At 40.4% G+C, this 22,101-nt stretch overlaps 1 protein-coding gene across 5 annotated transcripts in view; it reads left to right on the top strand.

Moving 5' to 3' along the window:
• wdr7 (WD repeat domain 7) overlaps positions 1–22,101 on the top strand; it is a 686,509-nt gene that overhangs the window by 183,529 nt on the left and 480,879 nt on the right. For all 5 annotated transcript variants that reach the window (XM_043675775.2, XM_043675690.2, XM_043675605.2 and 2 more), the window contains 2 exons: positions 5,797–6,548; positions 14,152–14,240. In XM_043675775.2, coding sequence (XP_043531710.1) covers positions 5,797–6,548; positions 14,152–14,240 — 841 coding nt within the window. The remainder of the gene's footprint in view (positions 1–5,796; positions 6,549–14,151; positions 14,241–22,101) is intronic.

Genomic DNA, 22,101 nt, shown 5'->3' with positions numbered 1-22,101 from the left:
CCCTTGAGTGATGTGCCCAGTGGTTAGTCAGTGATAAACTATGCCATGATTGGAAAAATAAACAACTTGATGTTGAGTGCCAAAATGCCCCATTTGCCACTCAAGGTTTTAATGTCAGTCTGAAAATTTCACACGTAAGTGGCAAGAGTCCAAACATATACATTAACATCTGATTATTAGCGAGTCTAACTTCAGTTATATGGAGTTTGGTATTCACATGCACAGAGAAAAACTAGCGAGTGTCAGTTCTTGACAGCAAATTCTTCATCGAGTCATAGAGATGTACAGCATGGAAACAGACCCTTCGGTCCAACTTGGCCATGCCAACCAGATATTCCAACCCAATCTAGTCCCACCTGCCAGCAACTGGCCCATATCCTTCCAAACCTTTCCTATATATATACCCATCCAGATGCCTTTTAAATGTTGCAATTCTACTAGCCTCCACCACTTCCTCTGGCAGCCGATTCCACACATGTACCACCCTCTGTGTAAACAGTTACCCCTTAGGTCTCTTCTATATCTTTCACCTCTCACCCTAAACCTATGCCCTCTAGTTCTGGACTTCCCCCACCCCAGGGAAATGACCTTGTCTATTTACCCTATCCATGCCCCTCATGATTTCATAAAACTCTATAAGGTCACCCCTCAGCCTCTATCGCTCCAGGGAAAATAGCCGCAGCCTATTCAACGTCTCCCTATAGCTCAAATCCTCCAACCCTGGCAACATCCTTGTAAATCTTTTCTGAGCCCTTTCAAGTTTCATAACATCTTTCCAATAGGAAGGAGACAAGAATTGCATGCAATATTCCAACAGTGGCCTAACCAATGTCCTGTATAGCCACAACATGACTTCCCAACTCCTGTATTCAGTACTCTGACTAATAAAGGAAGGCATACCAAACGCCGCCTTCACTATCCTATCTACCTGCGACTCCACTTTCAAGGAGCTATGAACCTGCACTTCAAGGGCTCTTTGTTCAGCAACATTCCTTAGGACCTTACCATTAAGTGTATAAGTCCTGCTAAGATTTGCTTTCCCAAAATGTAGCACCTTACATTTATCTAAATTAAACTCCATCTGGCTCTTCTCAGCCCATGGGTACTTGGCAGTCCCAGCTCGCCGCTTGCTTCTCCAGGTCTTCACCTGACAAGCTTTCCCCAGCATCAAGGAGTGAGCTTCATGGACCGTGAGCACCTGCATCCTGTGACTGCAGCATTGCACATGTCTGACTGAGGAGAAAGTGAGGACTGCAGATGCTGGAGATCAAAGTCAGAAAGTGTAGTGCTGGAAAAGCACAGCTGGTCAGGAACTTAGAGCATGGATCAGTACTCGGGGCTACGATGTTGTGGCCATAACGGAGACGTGGGTTTCACTGGGGCAGGAATGGTTGCTTGATGTCCCAGGGTTTATAACGTTTAAAAAGAACAGGGAGGGTGGAAAAAGAGGAGGGCGTGTAGCATTGCTAATCAGAGAGTGCTTCACAGCTACAGAAACGAAGGTTGTTGAGGAAGGTTTGTCTACTGAGTCAGTATAGGTGGAAGTTAGGAACAACAAGGGAACAGGCACCGCATTGGGGGTTTTTTACAGACCCCCTAATAGCAGTAGAGAGATTGAAGAACTCATAGGCGGACTGATTCTGGAAAAATGCAGAAGTAGCAGGGGTGTTGTTATAGGTGATTTCAACTTTCCCAATATCAACTGGAACCTCATAAGTGCAGATGGTTTGGATGGAGCCGTTTTTGTCAGGAGTGTTCAGGAGGTTTTCCTTACTCAGTATGTAGACAGACCGACGAGGGGCGAGGCCATTTTGGATTTGGGTGCTTGGCAACGAGCCGTTACAAGTGTCAGATCTCGTGGTGGGAGAGCACTTTGGTGACAGTGACCACAACTGCCTCACATTTAGCATAGGCTTTGGAAGCGAAAAGAGCAGTTACTGAGGGAAGATATTTAATTGGGGAAAAGCAAATTTTGACGCTATCAGGCAGAAGTTGGGAAGTACAGACTGGGAGCAATTGTTCCACAGAAAGGGCACAGCAGACATGTGGAAACTATTGAAGGAGCAGTTGTTGCGAGTGATGCACATATTTGTTCCTCTGAGACAGGTAAGAAGGGATAAGATTAAGGAACCTTGGATGACGAGAGCAGAGCAACTTCTCATCAAAAGGAAGAAGGCAGCTTACGTAAGGTGGAGGAAGCAAGGATTTAGCACAGCTTTAGAGGATTACAGGCTTGCTAGTAAGGAGCTCAGAAATGGACTGAGGAGAGCCAGGAGGGGGCACGAAAAAGGCTTGGCAAGAAGGATTAGGGAGAACCCAAAGGCATTTTACTCATACGTGAGGAATAAGAGAATGATCAGGGATAGCGGAGGGAACTTGTACGTGGAGTCTAAGCAGATAGGAGAAACCCTTAATGAGTTTTTTGCATCGGTTTTCACCAAGGAAAGGAAACTTGTTGTAAATGAAAACTTTGAGGAGCTGGGATATAGTCTTGACCGGATCGAGATCGATGAAGTTGATGTGCTGGAAATTTTGGAAAACATTAAGATTGCTAAGTCCCAGGGCCAGACCAGATTTATCCTAGACTGCTCCGGGAAGCGGGAAAGGAGGTTGCTAAGCCGCTGGCAAGGATATTTGCCTCTTCACTCTCCACGGGAGTCGTACCGAAGGGTTGGAAGGAGGCGAATGTTATTCCTTTTTCAAGAAGGGTAATAGGGAAATCCCTGGCAATTACAGACCAGTCAGTCTGACGTCTGTGATCAGCAAAGTTTTGGAAGGAATTCTGAGGGATAGGATTTATGACTATTTGGCAAAGCATAGTGTGACTAAAGGCAGTCAGCATGGCTTTGTGAGGGGCAGGTCATGCCTCACAAATCTTATTGAGTTCTTTGAGGAGGTGATAAGACAGGTCAACAAAGGTCAAGCAGTGGATGTGGTGTATATGGACTTCAGCAAGGCATTTGATAAGGTTCCCCATGTTAGGCTCATTCATATAGTCAGGAAGTATGGGATGCAGGGAGTTTTGGCTATCTGGATTCAGAATTGGCTGGCTGACAAAAGGCAGAGAGTGGTTGTAGATGGAAAATATTCTGTCTGGAGGTCAGTGTTGAGTGGGGAACCGCCGGGCTCTGTTCTTGGGCCTCTGCTCTTTGTAGTTTTTATAAATGACTTGGGATGAGGAGGTCGAGGGTTGGGTAGTAAATTTGCAGATGACACAAAGGTCGGAAGTGTTGTTGATAGTATTGAGGGCTACTGCAGGCTGCAGCTCAACATAGGATGCAGAGCTGGGCTGAGAAATAGCAGATGAAGTTCAACCTGGAAAAATGCGAAGTGATGCATTTTGGAAGGTCGAACTCGAATGCTGAATATAGGATTAAAGTCAGGATTCTTGGCAGTGTGGAGGAACAGAGGGATCTGGGTGTGTAAGTACATAGATCCCTCAAAGTTGCCACCCAAGTGGATAGGGTTGTTAATAAAGCATATGGTGGTTTGGCTTTCATTAACAGGGGGATTAAGTTTTAAGAGCCACGAGGTTTTGTTGCAGCTCTACAAGTCCCACACTTGGAATATTGTGTCCAGTTCTGGTCGCCCTACTATAGGAAAGATACGGAGGCTTTGGAGAGGGTGCAAAGAAGGTTTACCAGGATGCTGCCTAGACTGGAGGGCTTGCCTTATGAAGAAAGGTTGAAAAAGCTCGGACTTTTCTCTCTGGAGAGAAGGAGGAAGAGAGGAGACTTGATCGAGATATATAAAATAATGATTTGGAGATGCCAGTGTTGGACTGGGGTGTACAAAGTTTAAAAAAATCACACAACATCAAGTTATAGTTCAATAGGTTTAATTGGAAGCACACTAGCGTTCGGAGCGCCGCTCCTTCATCAGTTTGAAGATATTAGGAGGATGGTATAAAGGAGACGTCAGAGATAGGTTCTTTACACAGAGTTATGAATGCATAGAATGCGTTGCCAGTGTTGGTGGTGGAAGCAGAGTCATTGAGGATATTTAAGTGACTGCTGGACATGCACATGGAGAGCACTAAGTTGAGGGGTGCGTAGGTTAAGTTACTTTATTTTACATTAGGATTAAACCTCGGCACAGCATCGTGGGCCAAAGGGCCTGTTCTGTGCTGTACTTTTCTATGTTCTATGTTCAATACTTGATATTGATATGCACCAGCACTACGCATTATAATGCTGATGCCAGGCCACTTTGCACAGACATCCACCTCATGCATTGGAACAGGGTACATCTTGACGCTTACTCGTTTGGCACTCATATACTTGGCATCTAATTGGATATTCCCAGCCTTGCCTTGGCTTTTTACGTATTACTACTTCATTCAGTATTTGTAACCCCACTGTACTCTTATGTCGCCTTTTTATGCGCCAGGGGTAGAGCTTGATGGGATAGGCATGTTGCTGTTTGACACTCTGCACTGATACCCTTAGCCACAACAGCTGTATTTACCTCCTCTTTGAACATGATAATGTTTTGGTCTCAACCACTTCATGTGGACTGCGAATTCCACAGGTTCACTGCGCTCTGGGTGAAGAAATGTTTCCTAATTTCAATCCTAAAAAGGTTTATCCCTTATCCTTAAAATAGACCACTGACTCTGGACTTACCCCACAGTGGGAGCATCCTTTCTGCATCTACCCTGTCTAGTTCTGTTAGAATTTTATAGATTTCAATGAGATCTCCACCCATGTTCATTCTTCTAAACTTCAGTGAATGTAATCCTAACTAGCTCAAACTGTCCTTGTGTCATTCCTGCCAGGCCAGGAATCAATTAGGTAAACCTTCGGTGTACCCCCTCTGTGGTAAGAACATCCTTCCTCTGATAAAAAGAACAAAACTGCACATGAGATTCCAGGTGTGGACTCACCAATTCCCTATAACAATGCCGCAAGACATCACTGCTGCTGTACTCAAATCCTTTCACTTTGAAGGGTGGAAGGGTATGGGGGAAAAGCAGAATCAATAGACTGAGCTGGATGATCATCGCTGATGAAGTTTAAGGGGGGAGCAAAATAGCCTGCTTCTGCTTCTATTCTCTATGTTTTTCTGTAATTACATGCAACATTTCTATGATAGTGTTCATTTGATAGAAATTTGTGTTTTTAAAGCAATGTTCTTAAGTTTCTTGATCTGTCTAAGGAAGTGAACACTGAATGCATATACTTGTCACAATGGTTGTGTAAAACTACCATTCTTTACTCGACTGTTCTGCCTTAACTCTTTGCCTGCATGCAAACAGAAAGAGAGAAATGTTTCATGCTGATGGTTTCCACTTCTGCTTTGGTTATAACAGCTGTTATTTTCAACCTCCAACCAATTTGGTTCTTTTAGAATCTAGATGTGTTCTGCAACCAATTTGATTGGTTTTGATAGTTCCAGTTTTTTTTCCTGAAGCAAGTCTGTTCAGACAATAACTGATAACTTTTAGTTCAAGACTCAAAAAGCTGATTTTGTTTTTCTCCCTGTGCTGGTGAGGAGAAGCTTTGCAGATGATGTTCTCAGGAGCTTAAATTGTTGAGGAAGACCAAATACAAAGTGTGTGATGCTGTATTCTGAAGTGAGAGTTGAAATTTGTGTAGGGATCATCTTATTCTGTAATGTCACTAATTTCCTTCATGTGTATTTACAAGCATGTTTATGTCTACCCATTCATTTAATGAGACATTTTGAGAGACAGAGCTTGCTGGAATTATTCAATGCAAGTTTGGAATTTTCAGTTTGTTAACCATGAACTTTTCTATGCACAAATTTATTTTCATCTGTTTCTCATTTTTGTAGGGAGCTTTACCAAAGTATTCCCATAATGCCCTAATGGTTCAAGCCATGAAGACCAACCTGACAGATCCAGATATCCATATATTATTCTTTGATGTGGAAGCTCTGATCATCCAGTTGCTAACAGAGGAAGCATCCAGACCCAATCCCACTCTTATTTCTCCAGAGAGTCTCCAGAAAACACCAGGCAGTGCAGACAAAAGCAGTTCTTTCCTGACTGGGAAGAGAGCAGCTGTCCTCTTCCAACAGGTGAAGGAAACTATCAAAGAGAATATTAAGGAGCATTTGCTGGATGATGATGATGATGATGATGAAATGAGGAGGCAGAAGAGGGAAGAAAGTGACTCAGAATATAAGGGCAGCAAATCAAAGCCACTCACACTGTTAGAGTACAACCTAACAATGGACACTGCCAAACTATTCATGTCCTGTCTTCATGCTTGGGGATTGAATGAAGGATTAGATGAGGTTTGCCTCATTCGCCTTGGCATGTTAAAACCTCACTGTCCTGTATCTTTTGGTTTGCTGTCAAGAGGAGGACATATGTCGCTGATGCTTCCTGGCTTCAAACAGACCAAGTCACTAGATGGTGCCATTGAACCAGGAAAAAAGCAAATTCTGGGAAACAGTGCATACAACGTGTCCAGGGCTGTCACAACTCAACACCTGCTGTCTCTCATTTCTTTAGCCAATACTTTAATGAGTATGACCAATGCAACCTTCATCGGAGAGCACATGAAAAAATTACCACAAAGGTGTGAATTATCTCTGTTCTTGTGCAACTGAAGTAAAATCACTTAAGTTCTCAGAAGGGGTAACACATTTTGAATATAAAGGTGTTGCAGGTTAAAGTTATTTCAGTAATGATTTCATAACTTTGTTAATTGAATCTATTTATTTTCAAAATTAGTTGCGTATGGATGTAATTTTCTGTAAGAACAACTTGAAAGAACAAGTTATACTTTCCAATCATTGTCTCCAACTGTGACCCATTTCCAGCCTTGCTTTACCTCTACTTAATTATTTTGTTATTGCATCATACTAGTTCGCCAGCTCCCTTCCTCTTAGTAACTATGAAGTCAGACATTTGTCCCAGCCCCGCTCTGTGTTGATCAGCATGATAATCAATATCTACCAGCCTGGCACTTTGTCGTGATGTATCTTTGTAACTTTACCTCTCCATTGTTTTCATAATGTCTTCTGCTCTAATATTTTTCTACAGTTTGTCTCTCTAGCATTGCTATTCCATCGTTCCACACACACCTATGTAGTGGTTGACATGGGCTCTTTTATTTTTTTATCGTTCCTTTTGCCTGTGCAGTCAAATCTGAAGAATGGTGAACATAATCTTTTCCTTCTTTCTTCCTTTATTTTCGACCCCTTATTATTTGGAACTATGTGAGCACCTTCAAATTTACATTAAAACTCAAGCTTTCACTTCACCTCCTTCTTTTGATCTGAGGGTTGTCGTCACATTGTCCAACTAACATTGTACGCATTGAGTTCTGTATGAATTAAAATTAACATTGACAAAGGAAAAGTACCTTTCCTTTTGGTCTTTAGCCAGTGTCTTCAGACCTCTCCCCTTCTACCCAGCTGCTGCCTTGGGTCAAGTCAAATCTTAATGCATTCTTTGTTCTGAAATTAACTTCCTTCTATCTTCGTAACCCATTACCAATTCTGCCTGCCATCCTTTCTGAAAAAAATTGATTCTACCTTATTTCTGCACTACTATTGATGAAATTCTATTTTACACTTGCTCTGTAAATTACAACTTACTCAATTACTGCAAGACCAATCCTCACTTGAGAAGAATCCTTCTTTGAATTCCAGCATCACTGACATGTAAATCTGATAACTGCCTCATAAAGAGCTGGAATCCTTCCGTTATTTGACTATAAACTCAGTGTTATTACCGATATGTTAATCCATTGTCAATACCTGCTTTCTTTACTTTCAATTATCCCTTTCCAATCCATCCCTGCCACTCAAGCCATTAATGTGGGTAAGATTTTTTTTTCCTGCCTAAGCTCATTTATAACCAAAGTGCATTACCATGTGTGAGGTAGAGACGTTACAATCCAGCAATTCATGATGGTAGTGCCATTGAATTAGTTCAAAGAGAATATGCCAGATATTAGGTGGGTAATGCAGTTAGGAAACAGGATGAATAGAGAATGTTTAACAAAATTGGCAAAGATGTAAGAAGATCCTGGAGATTCTCGAGGAAAATAATCTAAAAGGCTCCCATAAGTATATAATTAACAAAAGCTGGTAGGAGAAGCAATGGGACAGTTTAAGGAACAAAAAGTGCGACTTATACTTGGATAGGGCCATGTATAAGATATATATAGTAGAATTCTGCACAGGATTTATGTTAGTACCTCTGATGTTCTTTCTCTGTGTTATTAAACTTTGTTGGAGAGGGCACAATTTCAAAACTCATGAATGACACAACTTGGAAATATTGTGAACAATGAGGTGGATAGCAATAAATTTCAAGAGTACTTTGACAAGCTGAGAGAATGAGAATATAAATGGCAAATGTTCAGTGTGATGTGGACAAATGCATGGCTGAATGTGAGGTTATCAACTTTGATAGCAAAAACAGGAATGCAGATGGCTGTAAATTGAGTGATGGGAATATGCATCAAGTCCTGAGTATCCTCTTACATCAGATGCTGAAGGTAAGCATGCAAACACAGCATGCAGTAAAGAAGAAAAATGGAATATTGCCTCCCTTTGTTTCCTTTCCTGATGAAGGATGCCTTACTATAGAAGGGGTGCAGCAAAGATTTGCCAGTCTTTACTAGTTCTGAAGAAACTTTATGAAACCCTGGTTCACCCTCGACTACTGTGCCCTTTTCCTGGTATCATGCTTTAAGAAGAATATGAAGACAGAGAATCCACAGAAAAGATTCACAAGAGTGGTTCTGTGAATCAGTTGTGTAGATAGAGGGGAAAAGGATACTCTTGGCGAAGAGAGGATTAAAAGGAAACTTAATAGAGGTTTCCAAAATCATGAGGGGTCTAGTCAGAATACATAGGAACTGGAGTAGGCAAATTCAGCTTATTGAGACTGGCCAGCCATTCATTTAGATCATGGCTGAACTTTGACCTTTCAGGCACAGGTAAGTTGTATTGTCACCATATTCCATAATATCCTTGGTCTCCAGAAACCTATTGATTTCTGTCTTGAACCTACTCAATAATTCAGCTTCCACTGCCCACAGGTAGAAAAGTGCAAAGATTCACCACCTTCTGAGAAAAGTCTTAGTCTTAAAAAGCTGATCACTCATCTTGAGATCATAGCCCCGGTTCTAAAGTCACCAGTTAAGGAAAAAGTCCCATCTGTATTCACCCTTTTGTGCCCTGTATGAATTTTGAGGTTGAATGAGCTCTCTTGTCACTTTTCAAAACTCGAGTAAATGCAGATCTGGTTTTCTCAATCTCTCTTCATAAGCTGAACCTAAGAATTAGGAGTACAAGTGGGCAAGTCTTTTGAGCCTGTTCTGCTCTTTTACAATCATGACCAATCTCATCTTAGCCTCAACTCTGCTTTCTTGCCTGCTCTCCTCAATCCTTCAACCTATTACTAATTAAAAATCTATTGCCTCCTTAAATTTACTCATGTTTCCACATCAACCATATTCTAGGGTAGTGAATTCCACAGATTCATGACCCTTTGAGAGAAATAACTTGTCATTTTTTCCTCATTGTCAATCCCTTTTAGCAGCTTATCCCTCTCAATTAGACCTCCTCTCATTCTTCTTAACTCCACAGGTCTGAACTGCTCAATCTTGCTTCATAAAACAAACCCGTCTGCTCTGGAATGAATTTAGTGAACCTCTTCTGAAGTTCCTCCAATGCAACTATATTCCTCTTTAAGCAAAATCCTGCGCAGTACTCCAGATGCCATATCACAAATACCGAATCAATTGCAGCAATACTTCCATGTTTTATACACTATTTTAACAATAAATGTAAAAATTCTATTTGCCTTCCTGATTACTGTACTGCATTCTAGTTGCTGTGATTCATGCCTACTGGTAGTAAGGTCACGAAGTACAGGACACCAGTTGAGGTGATTGGCAAAAGGAATAATGTTGACATGGATAGGATCTGCAATGTCCTGTCTGAGCTTGTGGTGGAGGCAGACTCAGTTGAGGCCTTCAAAAAAGAACTGGATAATTATCAAAAAGCAGTAACATTTTTAAGGCTAAAGAAAAAATGGGTGGGATTGCAAATGAGTTTTCTCTTCCAGAGATCGAGCACAGAGTCCACTTCCCTCATTCCCTACTGTAATCTATCTTTTGATCTATGATGTAATAATATTATGGAAATGTTCCACTACCTTTTGTTAGACATAACACTGAGATCATTATCTGCTCTCTTGTGAAGATTTATCCTAATCCAACGTACAAAACGTATTCAGTTATTCACTTCCTGTTTGTGAAAGCTTGTTGAGTTTTTCATACACAACAGAAGCTGCATTTCAGATGAAAGGCATTGGATGCAAAATATTTTGGGGCATCTTGAGGCTATGAAAGGACAAGAGATAGGAATAAGTGTCATCCATATAGCCTGTTGTACTGCTCTGCTGTTCAGTCCAGTTGTAGCTGATCGTGATATTCAATTCCACTTTCCTGCCTGCTCCCCATGTACCTTGATTCTCAAAGACCAGAAGTCTTTCTAACTGAGCCTTAAATGTAATTATCAATACAAAATCCACTACTCTCTTACACAGAGAATTCCCAAAGATTAAAACTTCTCCTTATCTCTGTTTTAATGGTTCAAAGCCTTATCATAAAACTGTACCTCTGAGTTCTAGACTCGCCATACGTGAAACAACGTCTCTATGTCTAACTTTCAAATCTTTAGTACTTTGATAGGATCACCTTTAATTTTGGTGAACTCCAAACAATATAGGCCTGATTCACTCAGGCTCTTATTATGAGACAATTTCCCATTACAGGAACCAATCTTATAATCCTAGTCTACATAACCTCCACTGTATACATGCAGGTTTAATTGTTATTTTTAATTGATCCTTCCACCTAATCTGTGGAGAAACCTCACTCGCTTAGTATAGTGCTTGTACTCTGTCTTGTCATTAGATGAATTTTTTGCCATTCTGTTGATGCCTGGAATAAACGCTAAAGCTATTTTACCTTGCTGTTCCTCTTCTTGCCTTGAACTTTTTAAAAACAAAAGTCCTGTGTTTTTCAGGTTACCTGAAATTAGAGTCGATCAAATTTCCTCCTGACTTGATTTCCACCTTTCCTTCGTGTGCAGGACTGCAAAGCTCTTTTACATGAGTGTTATATGAATCTGACCCAAGTATGTTACCATAGCAGAGCGTTGCTGAACAGGTTCATACGTTGAGTCAAGGATTCACAATTTATATCTCAGAATTTTGATGATTCCAATAGAAGTGATTGTAATCAAACCATATTGAGGAAAAATAGAGAAAATGGAAGGTGTAGCTTGGGGTGCATCAACAAGCGACAGTGGCAGTCACGAAAAGTAGGAATATTTCACCCAAAATGTGACTTCTTTGTCACCACCTTCAAGAAATTTCCTAGTATGCCAGATTTGAAGTTTTAAATACTAATGTTTCATTCTGTGCAAGATTGCCTGCTCTGCATGAAGCACCTAAAATGTGATCACAAATAATTCAGATTCCATTAAGTTGTAGCAACAAGAATTACACGGATTTAAAGAGAAACTGCATCAATTTCAGCATATACTTGAAATTAACAATACACCTATTTCAATGCAACAAAAGAGGTGAAATTAAATGATTGTCTGGTTCATTTTTCTGAGCAATGCTTAATGAATCAGAATTTAAAATTTAACTGTCAGTTATCATAACTGCTGCATTCTCCATGACAATACCTCTGCCAATCCGAGTCTACTTGCAAACCGTCAGCATTCTGCATTTATCAAGCTTAAATGTTGTTTTACCTTTGCATTAGTATTCTTGTGAGTTGTCCTGATGAGTGCAAGATGAAAAACTTCATCAAAATGTGGCTTTTTCAGCAATACTCAATTCCTGATGAAGGGCTTATGCCTGAAATGTTGACTCTCCTGCTCTTCGGATGCTGCCTGACATGCTGTGCTTTTCCAGCACCACACTCTTGACTCTGATCTCCAGCATCTGCAGTCCTCACTTTCTCCCATTTTCAGCAATATTTGTAGGATTATATATCTATACCAGTAATAAAATTTTCTGAACAAAATCAGTGAAATTGTGCATTTCATATAACCTGTATTTCTCAATGCTTAATGTTAAAGGAAAGGTCAAACACTGTTACACACAAGCCACTGTGCTTGGCTAATTTAGGGCAAACTTCAAAGTCATCATGGTTATATTTTCAATTTGGCAGCAATGTAATTGAGAGAAATGAAACCGCAAATGCATTTCAAAACAAATGTAATGGAAAAATTGCAGGGACCCTTCAGAAAATCAAAACAAAAATGCGTTTGTTGAAAATGAGGTAGACGTGCAGGAAGCTGGAAGAGCACAGCAAGCCAGGCAGCATCAGGAGGTGGAGAAGTCAACATTTTGAGTGTGACCCTTCTTCAGGACAGGGATAGGTGTAAAGGGAGCTGCAGATAAAGGGGGCATGGGAGGGTTTTGGATGGAGAGAGGGGCAGAATGGTGAGGTAGTGATAGGTGAACGCAGGCAGAGGGTATGATTGGTTGGTCGATGGGAAGAATGAATCCAGTTGGTAGCTGGAAGGAAGGGTGGATCAGAGGTATGGAAGGGAGGGGGAACGGCAAGAAAGACTGTTGGGGAATGTAAGGAAGGTTATTTGAAGTTGGCAAACTCCATGTTAAATTCGCCAGGCAACAGATCACCCAGGCAGAAGATGAGGTGTTGTTCCTCCAATATGTAGTCTGACTCGCAGTGGCAATGAAGGAGGCTGAGGATGGTCATGTTGGAAAGGGAGTGGGAAGGGGAATTAAAATGGGCCGTGACTGGGAGGTCAGGTTGGCCCCTGCGGGACTGGCTGAGATGTTTAGTGAAACGTGTCCTGAGTTTACGTTTGGTCTCACCAATGTAGAGAAGACCACACCGGGAGTACTGGATCAAGTAAACTAGGTTAGAGAAGAGGCAGGTGAACCTCTGTCTCACTTGGAAAGACTGTTTGGGGCCCTGGATGGAGGTGAAAGGGTCGGTGTGCAGGTTTTGCATCTTTTCCCGTTGCAGAGGAACCTACCTGAGAGTTCAGGGGGGTTGATGGGGAAATCGGCATGAACCAAGGATTGGCGAAGGTAGAGAGGGGTGGGGAGAGAAAGGTATTCTTGGTGGAGGGGTCTAATGGGTTGGCAGAAGTGTTTAAGGATGATATGTTGGATGCGGACTCTAGTTGGGCAGTAGGTGAGGACAAGGGGAACTCTGTCTTTATTGCATTTGGGAAGGGTTGTAGGTTTAGAGCAGTGGAGTGGGGAATGGAGGAGGTGGAGAGCTGTGTGTATGACAGAGGTGGGGAAAATAACGTTGTTCAAAATAGGTGAACATCTGGGATACATGGGAGTGGAATGTCTCCACCCCCTGTCCTGAAGAAGGGTTGCACCCAAAACGTTGACTTCTCCAACTCCTGATGCTGCCTGGCTTGCTGTGTTCTTCTAGCCTCCTGTTTGTCTACTTTAGATTCCAGCATCTGCAGTTTTTATGTCTCCAACCTTGTTGACAATGAAGTTAAATCTATTGCAACACAAAAGCCATAATTGAAGTTTGACTAAATTTCAAAACAGCAACAAAGCTAAAAATAATACTGTGATACCTCTGCAATTTTCTCACAACATAATAGTTTAATTTCAGGAAGGCAACATTAAAATATTATCCCCAGAAATGAATATTTATTTGAATACATCATTTGGCTTTTCATGCAAGGCATAAAGTCTTCATGCTGAAGCATTCAGGTCTATCTATTATTTATTTCTGTTTATGGTATATTTCGGAAATCTGTAATGATTGCCAACATTAAGCTTATCTTTCTGATATTATTGTGTTCACATGTGTATCTCACAGAACACCACATGAACATGATGACTTGGTTTTAATAAATAGTAAATGCCTTTTATATTTTGGAGTTTGGAGTATCCCTTTGGGTACCTTTTAAATCTGGACTGTAGCAGAGAAGAGTTTTCTCTAATTTGTGTGCTGCTTTTAAATCAAATGAGTTGTAACTATAAGACTGTAGTTATCTAGTGATTTGTTAATGAGCTGGATCGACACTAAATTTTACAACATTTGACTGATATGGTAGAGCTTCAAATCCTAAACATCAAGAAGGCTTGATCTGTTTCAAAGTCTGTAATTAATATTTGATTGTTATTCCTTGCAGACCACAGAAACCAAGCACCCTGGAGATGACTAAAGGGAAACTTTCCCCTCCAGTCTCTTCCATCACTGTACAGGGACAGATCAAACAAGGTAACTACAAAGCAAAGCTCTGAGAGGAGCACAGAATTAAAATGACAGAGGGTAGTCTAAATGCACTGTGTGAAATTATTCCTCTTCTGTCTTCTGTTGTTTGAAAAAAAAATCCTACCCTACTGCAAGACTGAATTTAAGCAGTGTGTTTCTGTGTTTGTCTATTTAAAAGTTTACCTTTCAAAGTACCAAATAAATTTAAGTCAAAGTACCAGAACTTAAATAGGAGGTAAATGTGAATCTTGTTGGCAGTAGATTGTCTAGTCCTGTTTAATAGTGTATTTGGCTGCTGTTCCATTATTGGCATATCCAGCGCTCAAATTACTTTACGTTCATATCTGGGGCAGATGAAGTTCAATAAGGAGGGCATTTGTGAAGTTTATTTATTAACCAACTTGCGAATTGTGTTTCTTTTGAATCTGAAGGTCTGTCATCTGACATGGTAAAATGTTCGAGTCCATTATAAATGATGTAGTAAGAAAAACATGATGTAGTTTAGAAAAACATGACATAATCAAATAGAGTCAACGTGACTTCATGAAGGAGAAATCATGCCTGAGAAATTTATTACAGTTCTCTGAGGAGGTAACAAGCAGGATAATGTAATATGTTTGGATTTTCAAAAGGCATTCAGTAAGATAAAAGTCCATAGTATTGGGACAGCATATTAGCATGAATAGAGGATTGGCTAACGAATAGAAGACGAGTTGAGGTAAAGGGGAATTTTCAGGCTGATAACGTTCCACAAGTCGAGTACCACAGGGACCAGTGATGGGTTCACAATTATTTACTATCTAAATTAGTGACTTGGATGAGGAAAATGAATGTCACATTTATAGATGACACAAATAAGTGAGAGGGCATGTGCTGAGGGTAATGAAAGAGTCTATAGAGGGATTTGTACAGGTTGACTGGGTGGGTGAAAACGTGGTAGGTGGAATATCATGTAGGAAAATGTGAGGTTATGCACTTTGGCAAGAAGAATAGAAAAAGCTGAATATTATTTATATGGGGTTTACAGAAATCTGGAAACAGAAATTTGAGGATCCTTGTGTATGAAGCATAAAAAGTTAGCACTGAAGTTCAGTGGTAATGGAGAAGGCAAATGTTACGATTAAATGTATTTCAAAAGGAATGAAGTATAAATATTGAGAGATTTTGCTAAAACTATACAAATCATTAGCCAGACCATACCTGAAATACTCTGTACAGTTTGGTCTCTTATTGAAGGAGAGATACATTGGCATTGAAGGCAGTCCACAGAAAGTACACTAGCCTCATTCTGGGTATGAAGAGATTTTTTTTAATGAGGATAGCTTGTCTGGATTGGGCTTTTACTCATTAAAGTTTAGAAGACTGAGACATAACTTAATTAAAATGTGCAAGGTTTTTAGAAGGGTTAACAGGATAGTTAATGGGAGATTGTTTCCTCTTGTTGGAGACCTTGTAGATGAGAGGACGTAATGTCAAAATAAGGGATTAGCCATTTAACATAGTGATGAGCAAGATTTTTTTTTAGTTAAAAATCACACAACACCAGGTTATAGTCCAACAGGTTTAATTGGAATCACTAGCTTTCGGAGCATAGCTCCTTCATCAGGTGGTTGTGAGGAAATTAATCTTTGGAACTCTTTACTGCAGAAGGCTGTTGAAGTTGCATCATTAAACATATTCAAGGTACTGATTTCTAATCAGTAAAGGAATCTAGAGAATCTGGCAGAAATGTGGTGGTGAGGATTATCAGAACAGCCATAATCTCATTAAATGGTAGGATAGGCTCAAAATAGCTGAATGGCCTACTGCTGTTTTATGATCATATAAATATCATGCATTCAGCATACATCTTTAATGCCGCAAATAACTAAAATATCAAATTTTAAAAAAGAGGATGAAAACAACACAAATAACACGTATGAAAAAGATATTATCTGCTTTAGTATTTTTATAAAATCCTCAACAAGTCATGGGACAACTTCTTCCCATTCTTCTTTCTGTGTTTCAAATCAGTCTCAAGTGCACTTTTGTCTGATTATAAAATCCAATGTTTAAAACATAGTCATGTTGTACAGTCTGCACTAAAAAAAAATTTACTTCGTGTGGCTAAGAACTAAGCTATTGAACCCATTGCATTATCTTTGGCAAGGAAAGCATAACAATTGCCTTGGTCTTTATAATGCAAAAAAGGTCCTATATGTTGTATGGAATTACCTGTCTTATCAAACTTAAGTCAGCATCGTGTATTTCCACTCCAAACATTGTAACTTTCATCTGTGAGATAAACTGCTATTGCTCCATCTCTGTTTCAGTGCAAGCTTGTATTCTGTTCAGCTGCTTAATGCTGTGCTTATGTTGCATTCCAAACAAAATTACTTTATTTCTGATCTTTTAAAATTATCGTTATTATTTCACGGCATTTGGCTGTCTCTGAAATCAGCATTTATTGTCCATCCAGTACTTGCCCTGGAGAAACTGGGGAAGGCAGCTCATCACTGCTGTCGCACATGGCGTGTGGGGACATCATATTGCTGGGAAGGGAGATCCAGGATTTTGACCCAGTGACAAGTCAGAATATTGTGTGGTTTGGAGGGGAACTTAATATTCCAGTGCATCTTATCCCCTTGTCCATCTAGGTAATCAAGGTTATGGGTTTGAAAGGTGCTGTTGGAGAAATCTTGAGCTACTGCAGTACATCTTGTAGATAGCACATATTTCTGACGTGGTGAAGGGAATGAATGCTGAAGGTGGTGGCTCCGGGTTGCTTTATCCCACGGAGTGTGAAGCCTCCTGAGTGGTGTTGGAGCTGCACACGTCTAGAAAAGTGGAGAATATTCCGTCACATCACTCAGTGCTTTGTAAATGGTGGTCAGGCACTGGGGAGACCAGTGATGAGTTACTCACCACGGAGTTCCTAGGTTCTGACCTGTTCTTGTAGCCACAGTATTAATATGGCCAGTCCAGTTCAATTTCTAGTCAACAGTAATCCCAAAAAGGTGAGATGCTTAGATTCTCTCTTGTTGGAGGTAGTTCTTTCATGGCACTTGTGTGGTATTCATTTAGCTTGTGACTCCACAGCCTAAGGCTAGAAGTTGTCCTGGTATTGCTACTTATGGACAACAACTGCTTCAGGATCTGAGTTGTTGTGAGTACTGGTGAGCAGTGTGTAATCATCAGCAAGCATCCTGACTTCTGACCTTACGATATAGAAAAGGTCATTGATGAAACATATGATCTTACAAACAGTGTAGATTATTATGCCCTCTGAGCCAGTCCTTCTGCAGTTTCCACTGTCCCTTCCTTCAGGATCCTTGGATACATCTCATCTAATGTTGGTGCTTCATCACACTTAAACTACAAAAAGCTTAACCAAACCACCACCTTACCTGAAGGATTCCTGAAGAAGGGCTTATGCCCGTAACGTCGATTCTCCTGTTCCTTGGATGCTGCCTGACCTGCTGCGCTTTTCCAGCAACACATTTTCAGCTCTGATCTCCAGCATCTGCAGTCCTCACTTTCTCCTCAAACCACCACCTTACTAATTTTAAACCTTTTAGTGACTTATCTGTCCCGATGGCTGAGGCAGCATTTACCTCGTAGAGGAAGACTAATGCACAGTATTCATTTAACTCTAAGTCACGACTTTTGCCTTGAAGGGTGAAGGGTAAGTATCCCTTTCCCCCCTCAATCAACTTTCCCTCCTCAATCAACTTTCCTTGAAAGAGAACAGCCCCCATTTCTTAAGTTTATCATTGCTACCGTGGTTCACTGTCCCTGTAAAAGCTATCATAAGTCTTTTCTTCTGTGTATAAGTCTATGAGGACTTATACATTTAATGGTAAGGTTCTAGGGAGTATTGCTGAACAGAGACCTTGGAGTGCAGGTTCATAGCTCCTTGAAAGTGGAGTCGCAGGTAGATAGGATAGTGAAGAAGGCGTTTGGTATGCTTTCCTTTATTGGTCAGAGTATTGAGTATAGGAGTTGGGAGGTCATGTTGCGGCCTTACGGGACATTGGTTAGGCCACTGTTGGAGTATCGCATGCAATTCTGGTCTCCTTCCTATCGGAAGGATGTTGCAAAACTTGAAAGGGTTCAGAAAAAACTTAAAGTTGTTGCCAGGGTTGGAGGATTTGAGCTATAGGGAGAGGTTTAATAGACTGCGGACGTTTTCCCTGGAGCATCGGACACTGAGGGGTGACCTTACAGTGTTTGTAAAATCATGAGGGGCATGGATAGGATAAACAGACAAAGCTTTTTACCTGGGGTGGGGGAGTCCAGAACTAGAGGGCATGGGTTTAGGGTGAGAGGGGAAAGATATAAAAGAGACTTAAGGGGCAATGTTTTCACACAGAGGGTGGTGCGTTTATGGAATGAGCTGCCAGAGGAAATGGTGGAGGCTGGTACAATTGCAACATTTAAAAGGCATCAGGATGGGTATGTGAATAGGAAGGATTTAGAGGTATATGGGCCAAGTGCTGGCAAATTGGACTAGATTAGGTTAGGATATCTAGTTGGCATTGATGAGTCAGACCGAAGGATTTGTTTCTGTACTGCACGTCTGTGATTCTCTCTTTAACATCTTCACATCCTTTCTAAGTTAGACACAATACTGAAGTTGAGTTTTACACAGGATCAGTATTGTTTTTTAAATACATACTCATGACTTAGATTTGGCTGAACAGGACACTGATTCAAAATTTGTAAGTTTCACTCAACCTGGAAGTGAACTGTGAGGATGATGACAGATTAGTTGGTGGAAGGGGAGATCATATAACAAATGAAATTTAATGCAAAGAAGTATGAAACTATTTGGTTTGTTATAAAATATAAAAGAAAGAGGTATAAGATCAGAAACCTGAGTGTCTATGGACACAAATCATTGAAGGTGACAGGACAGATTGAGAAGTTGGTTAAAAGGGTATTCAGATTGCAAGGCCGAACATATAGAGGTGTAGAGTAAAAAAACTAAGGAAGATAGATGAACACATTGCTATGTATTTTCAGTTTTAAATATTTGTACGATACTTGCTTTATCTTTTAAAATATATCAAGACTGAACAAGTATCTTCAGTATCTGAATGCAGAGGTCAACCTAGCAATTGCAAATCAGTCAAATTTCTGTTTGAGATACGTGACTTGAAACAATTATTCAAGATAAAATTAATAATTACAAAGAAAAATATGGATTGGTTTCAAAGACCCAGCACAGATTTAAGGGAAAATCATGCAGAACTAATGGATGGAGTTATTTGAAGTTAATGGGAAGGCTGTTGATGTGGTTGGTATTCATGGACGTCTAAAAGGTTTTCAATGCAGTGCTACACAGAATTGAGAGGAAAGTTATAGATCATGAAATAAAAGGGTCACATTGGAAGCAAAACTTGCTGAGGGATAGGAAACAAAAAGGTTTTTGGTTAAGGAGTATTTGCCAAGTTGGAGTAAAACTTGGAGTGAAGTTCCCCAGCGGGCAGCGTTGGGCATTGGCATTTCCTGGTAGATTAAATAAGCTAGGCAGTTGTGGATATTGCAAAGCTTTTAACCATTATAAATCATGAGGAGGACAGAATAGAACATCAAAACGATGTTGACAAGTTCGGCAGATAGGTGGCAGATGAAGTTCAATCCAGAGAAATGTGAAATGATGCACCTTGGTGCAAAGGATACTATTCTTGGGTATACAGGAACAGAGAAACCTGGGTATATGTACATAAATATTAAAGGTGGAAAAGCAGGTAGTGAGAGCTTCTTTTTAAAAAAAATGCATGACTCTAGACTACATAAAAGCAGGAATAGTGTAGATGAACAGTGAGGTTATGATTAATCTATATAAGAGCTGGTTAGAATTCAGCTAGGATATTCTGTATAGCACACCTGATTTTATGAAGAATGTCAATGTATTCAAGAAAGTGTCAAAGAGGTTGATGAATATAGTTTCAGGGATAAGACACTAGTTATGAGGAAAGGTTTGGAAAGTTGAAACTGCTTTCCTTGACAAGGAGAAGGCAAAGAGAAGATTTGATTGAAGTTTTCAAAATTGTGAACGATCTGGACAGAGTGGATGAGAAGGAACTGTTCCCACTGGTAAATGGATCAAGAACAAGAGGGCACATTTTGAAGTGTTTTGTGAAAATAAAAAGCAAATGTGTGAGGTAAGAAAAACCTTTCACGCAGCAGGGTGTTAGGGTCTGGAAATGTGGCTGAGGCAGGTTCAATTGAGGCATTCACGAGGGCATTGGATGATTATTTCAATGTTTTGCAATAAATCAAAACCTCGAAGAGCCAGTACAGACACAATGGACCAAATAGACTCCGCCTGCACTGTACCAATGTGTGTTCAAAATGAGGAGCAATCGAGACAGGGAGAAACTATTCCCTTTGGCAAAGGGTCAAAAGCCAAAGAATGTGGATTTAGCTTGATGCACAAAACAACCAAAGATAAAATGAGAAGACGTGCCTTTAGCTCAGCCAGTGTTCAGGACCTATAATGCACTGGTTACATGTGTGATGGAGACAATTCAATTTTGAAATCATTCAAAAAGGATTGGTTAAACCCCTGAAGTTATGAAAGAAATTGTGCAGGATTATGCGAATGGGGATAGCTGAAACACTTTTGCAGAAAGCAGATGTGGAATTGATGTGTCAAATGCCCTCCTCTGCTGTAACCATTCTGTGTCCCAGATTCCTCACAACTTTAGTTTGGTTGTCCTCTGTTTAATGAACTATATATAAATTATACATACAACCAGAATGGCTGGCACTAATTTTAATCTATTAGTGTTCAATCTATAGTATAGCTCAGAAATCAGAAAAGAAAAATGCTGAAAGGAAAATTGATAGTAAGTATTTAAACTAATATTATTCTCCAAAAATAATTTTGAATGTTAGGGTGTAGAAATAGCCTTCCTCTGTATTTCTAAAAGTCTATTTGAACGAAAAGAAACAAACAGGAGAGAACTGTGTAACAGTGTGCAATTTAACCAAATAAGACAAGTCACAGTGAACTCAAATGTCAAAAGTGTAAAGAAGGCAAAAGAGAGGACTGCATATGCTGGAGATCAGAGTCAAGAGTGTAGGGCTGGAGAAGCACAGCAGGTCAGGCAGCATTCGAGAAGCAAAATCGATGTTTCGGGCAGGAGCCCTTCATCAGTCCTGTGGGCGGCATGGTGGCACAGTGGTTAGCACTGCTGCCTCACAGTGCCAGAGACCCGGATTCAATTCCCGCCTCAGGTGACTGACTGTGTGGAGTTTGCACACTCTCCCCGTGTCTGCGTGTGTTTCCTCCGGGTGTTCCAGTTTCCTCCCACAGTCCAAAAATGTGCAGGTTAGGTGAATTAGCCATGCTAAATTGCCCAGAGTGTTAGGTGCAGGGGTAAATGTAGGGGAATGGGTCTGGGTGGGTGCGCTTTGGCGGGTCGGTGAGGACTTGTTGGGCTGAAGGGCCTGTTTCCACAATGTAAGTCATCTAATCTAATCTTAAAAAAAACGTCGATTTTCCCGCTCCTTGAATGCTGCCTGACCTGCTATGCTTTTCCAGTACCACTCTAAAAGTGTAAAGAAACCTATCCTAAGATACAAATTGTGTAAATGCCAGCAATTTTGTTGGCAAATCATGATAGTTACAACAGATTATGTGCTACAAGCGTGTGGAAGAGTATTCTTTCAGTTTTCTTAACCATTAAAGCAAGTGGTGTGCCAACATTTGTGCCATAGATCATGCAATAATTTTAGTACGGAAATAAACCAAAAGCTACTTTTACTAAAGACTATTTTATGTAGGAAAGTTGTACTTCAAGTTACAGGGAATATTTTCCCTTTAACACAGTTAGAAGTCTCACTTTACAGTGATGCATTTCAGTGTGTCTTAAGT

This window comes from Chiloscyllium plagiosum, unplaced genomic scaffold (assembly GCF_037043375.1).
Source record: "Chiloscyllium plagiosum isolate Xiang-an unplaced genomic scaffold, Cpla_swu_hap1 HiC_scaffold_1, whole genome shotgun sequence".
Lineage (NCBI taxonomy): Eukaryota > Metazoa > Chordata > Chondrichthyes > Orectolobiformes > Hemiscylliidae > Chiloscyllium > Chiloscyllium plagiosum.
This window is presented reverse-complemented; position numbering and strand designations above follow the sequence as displayed.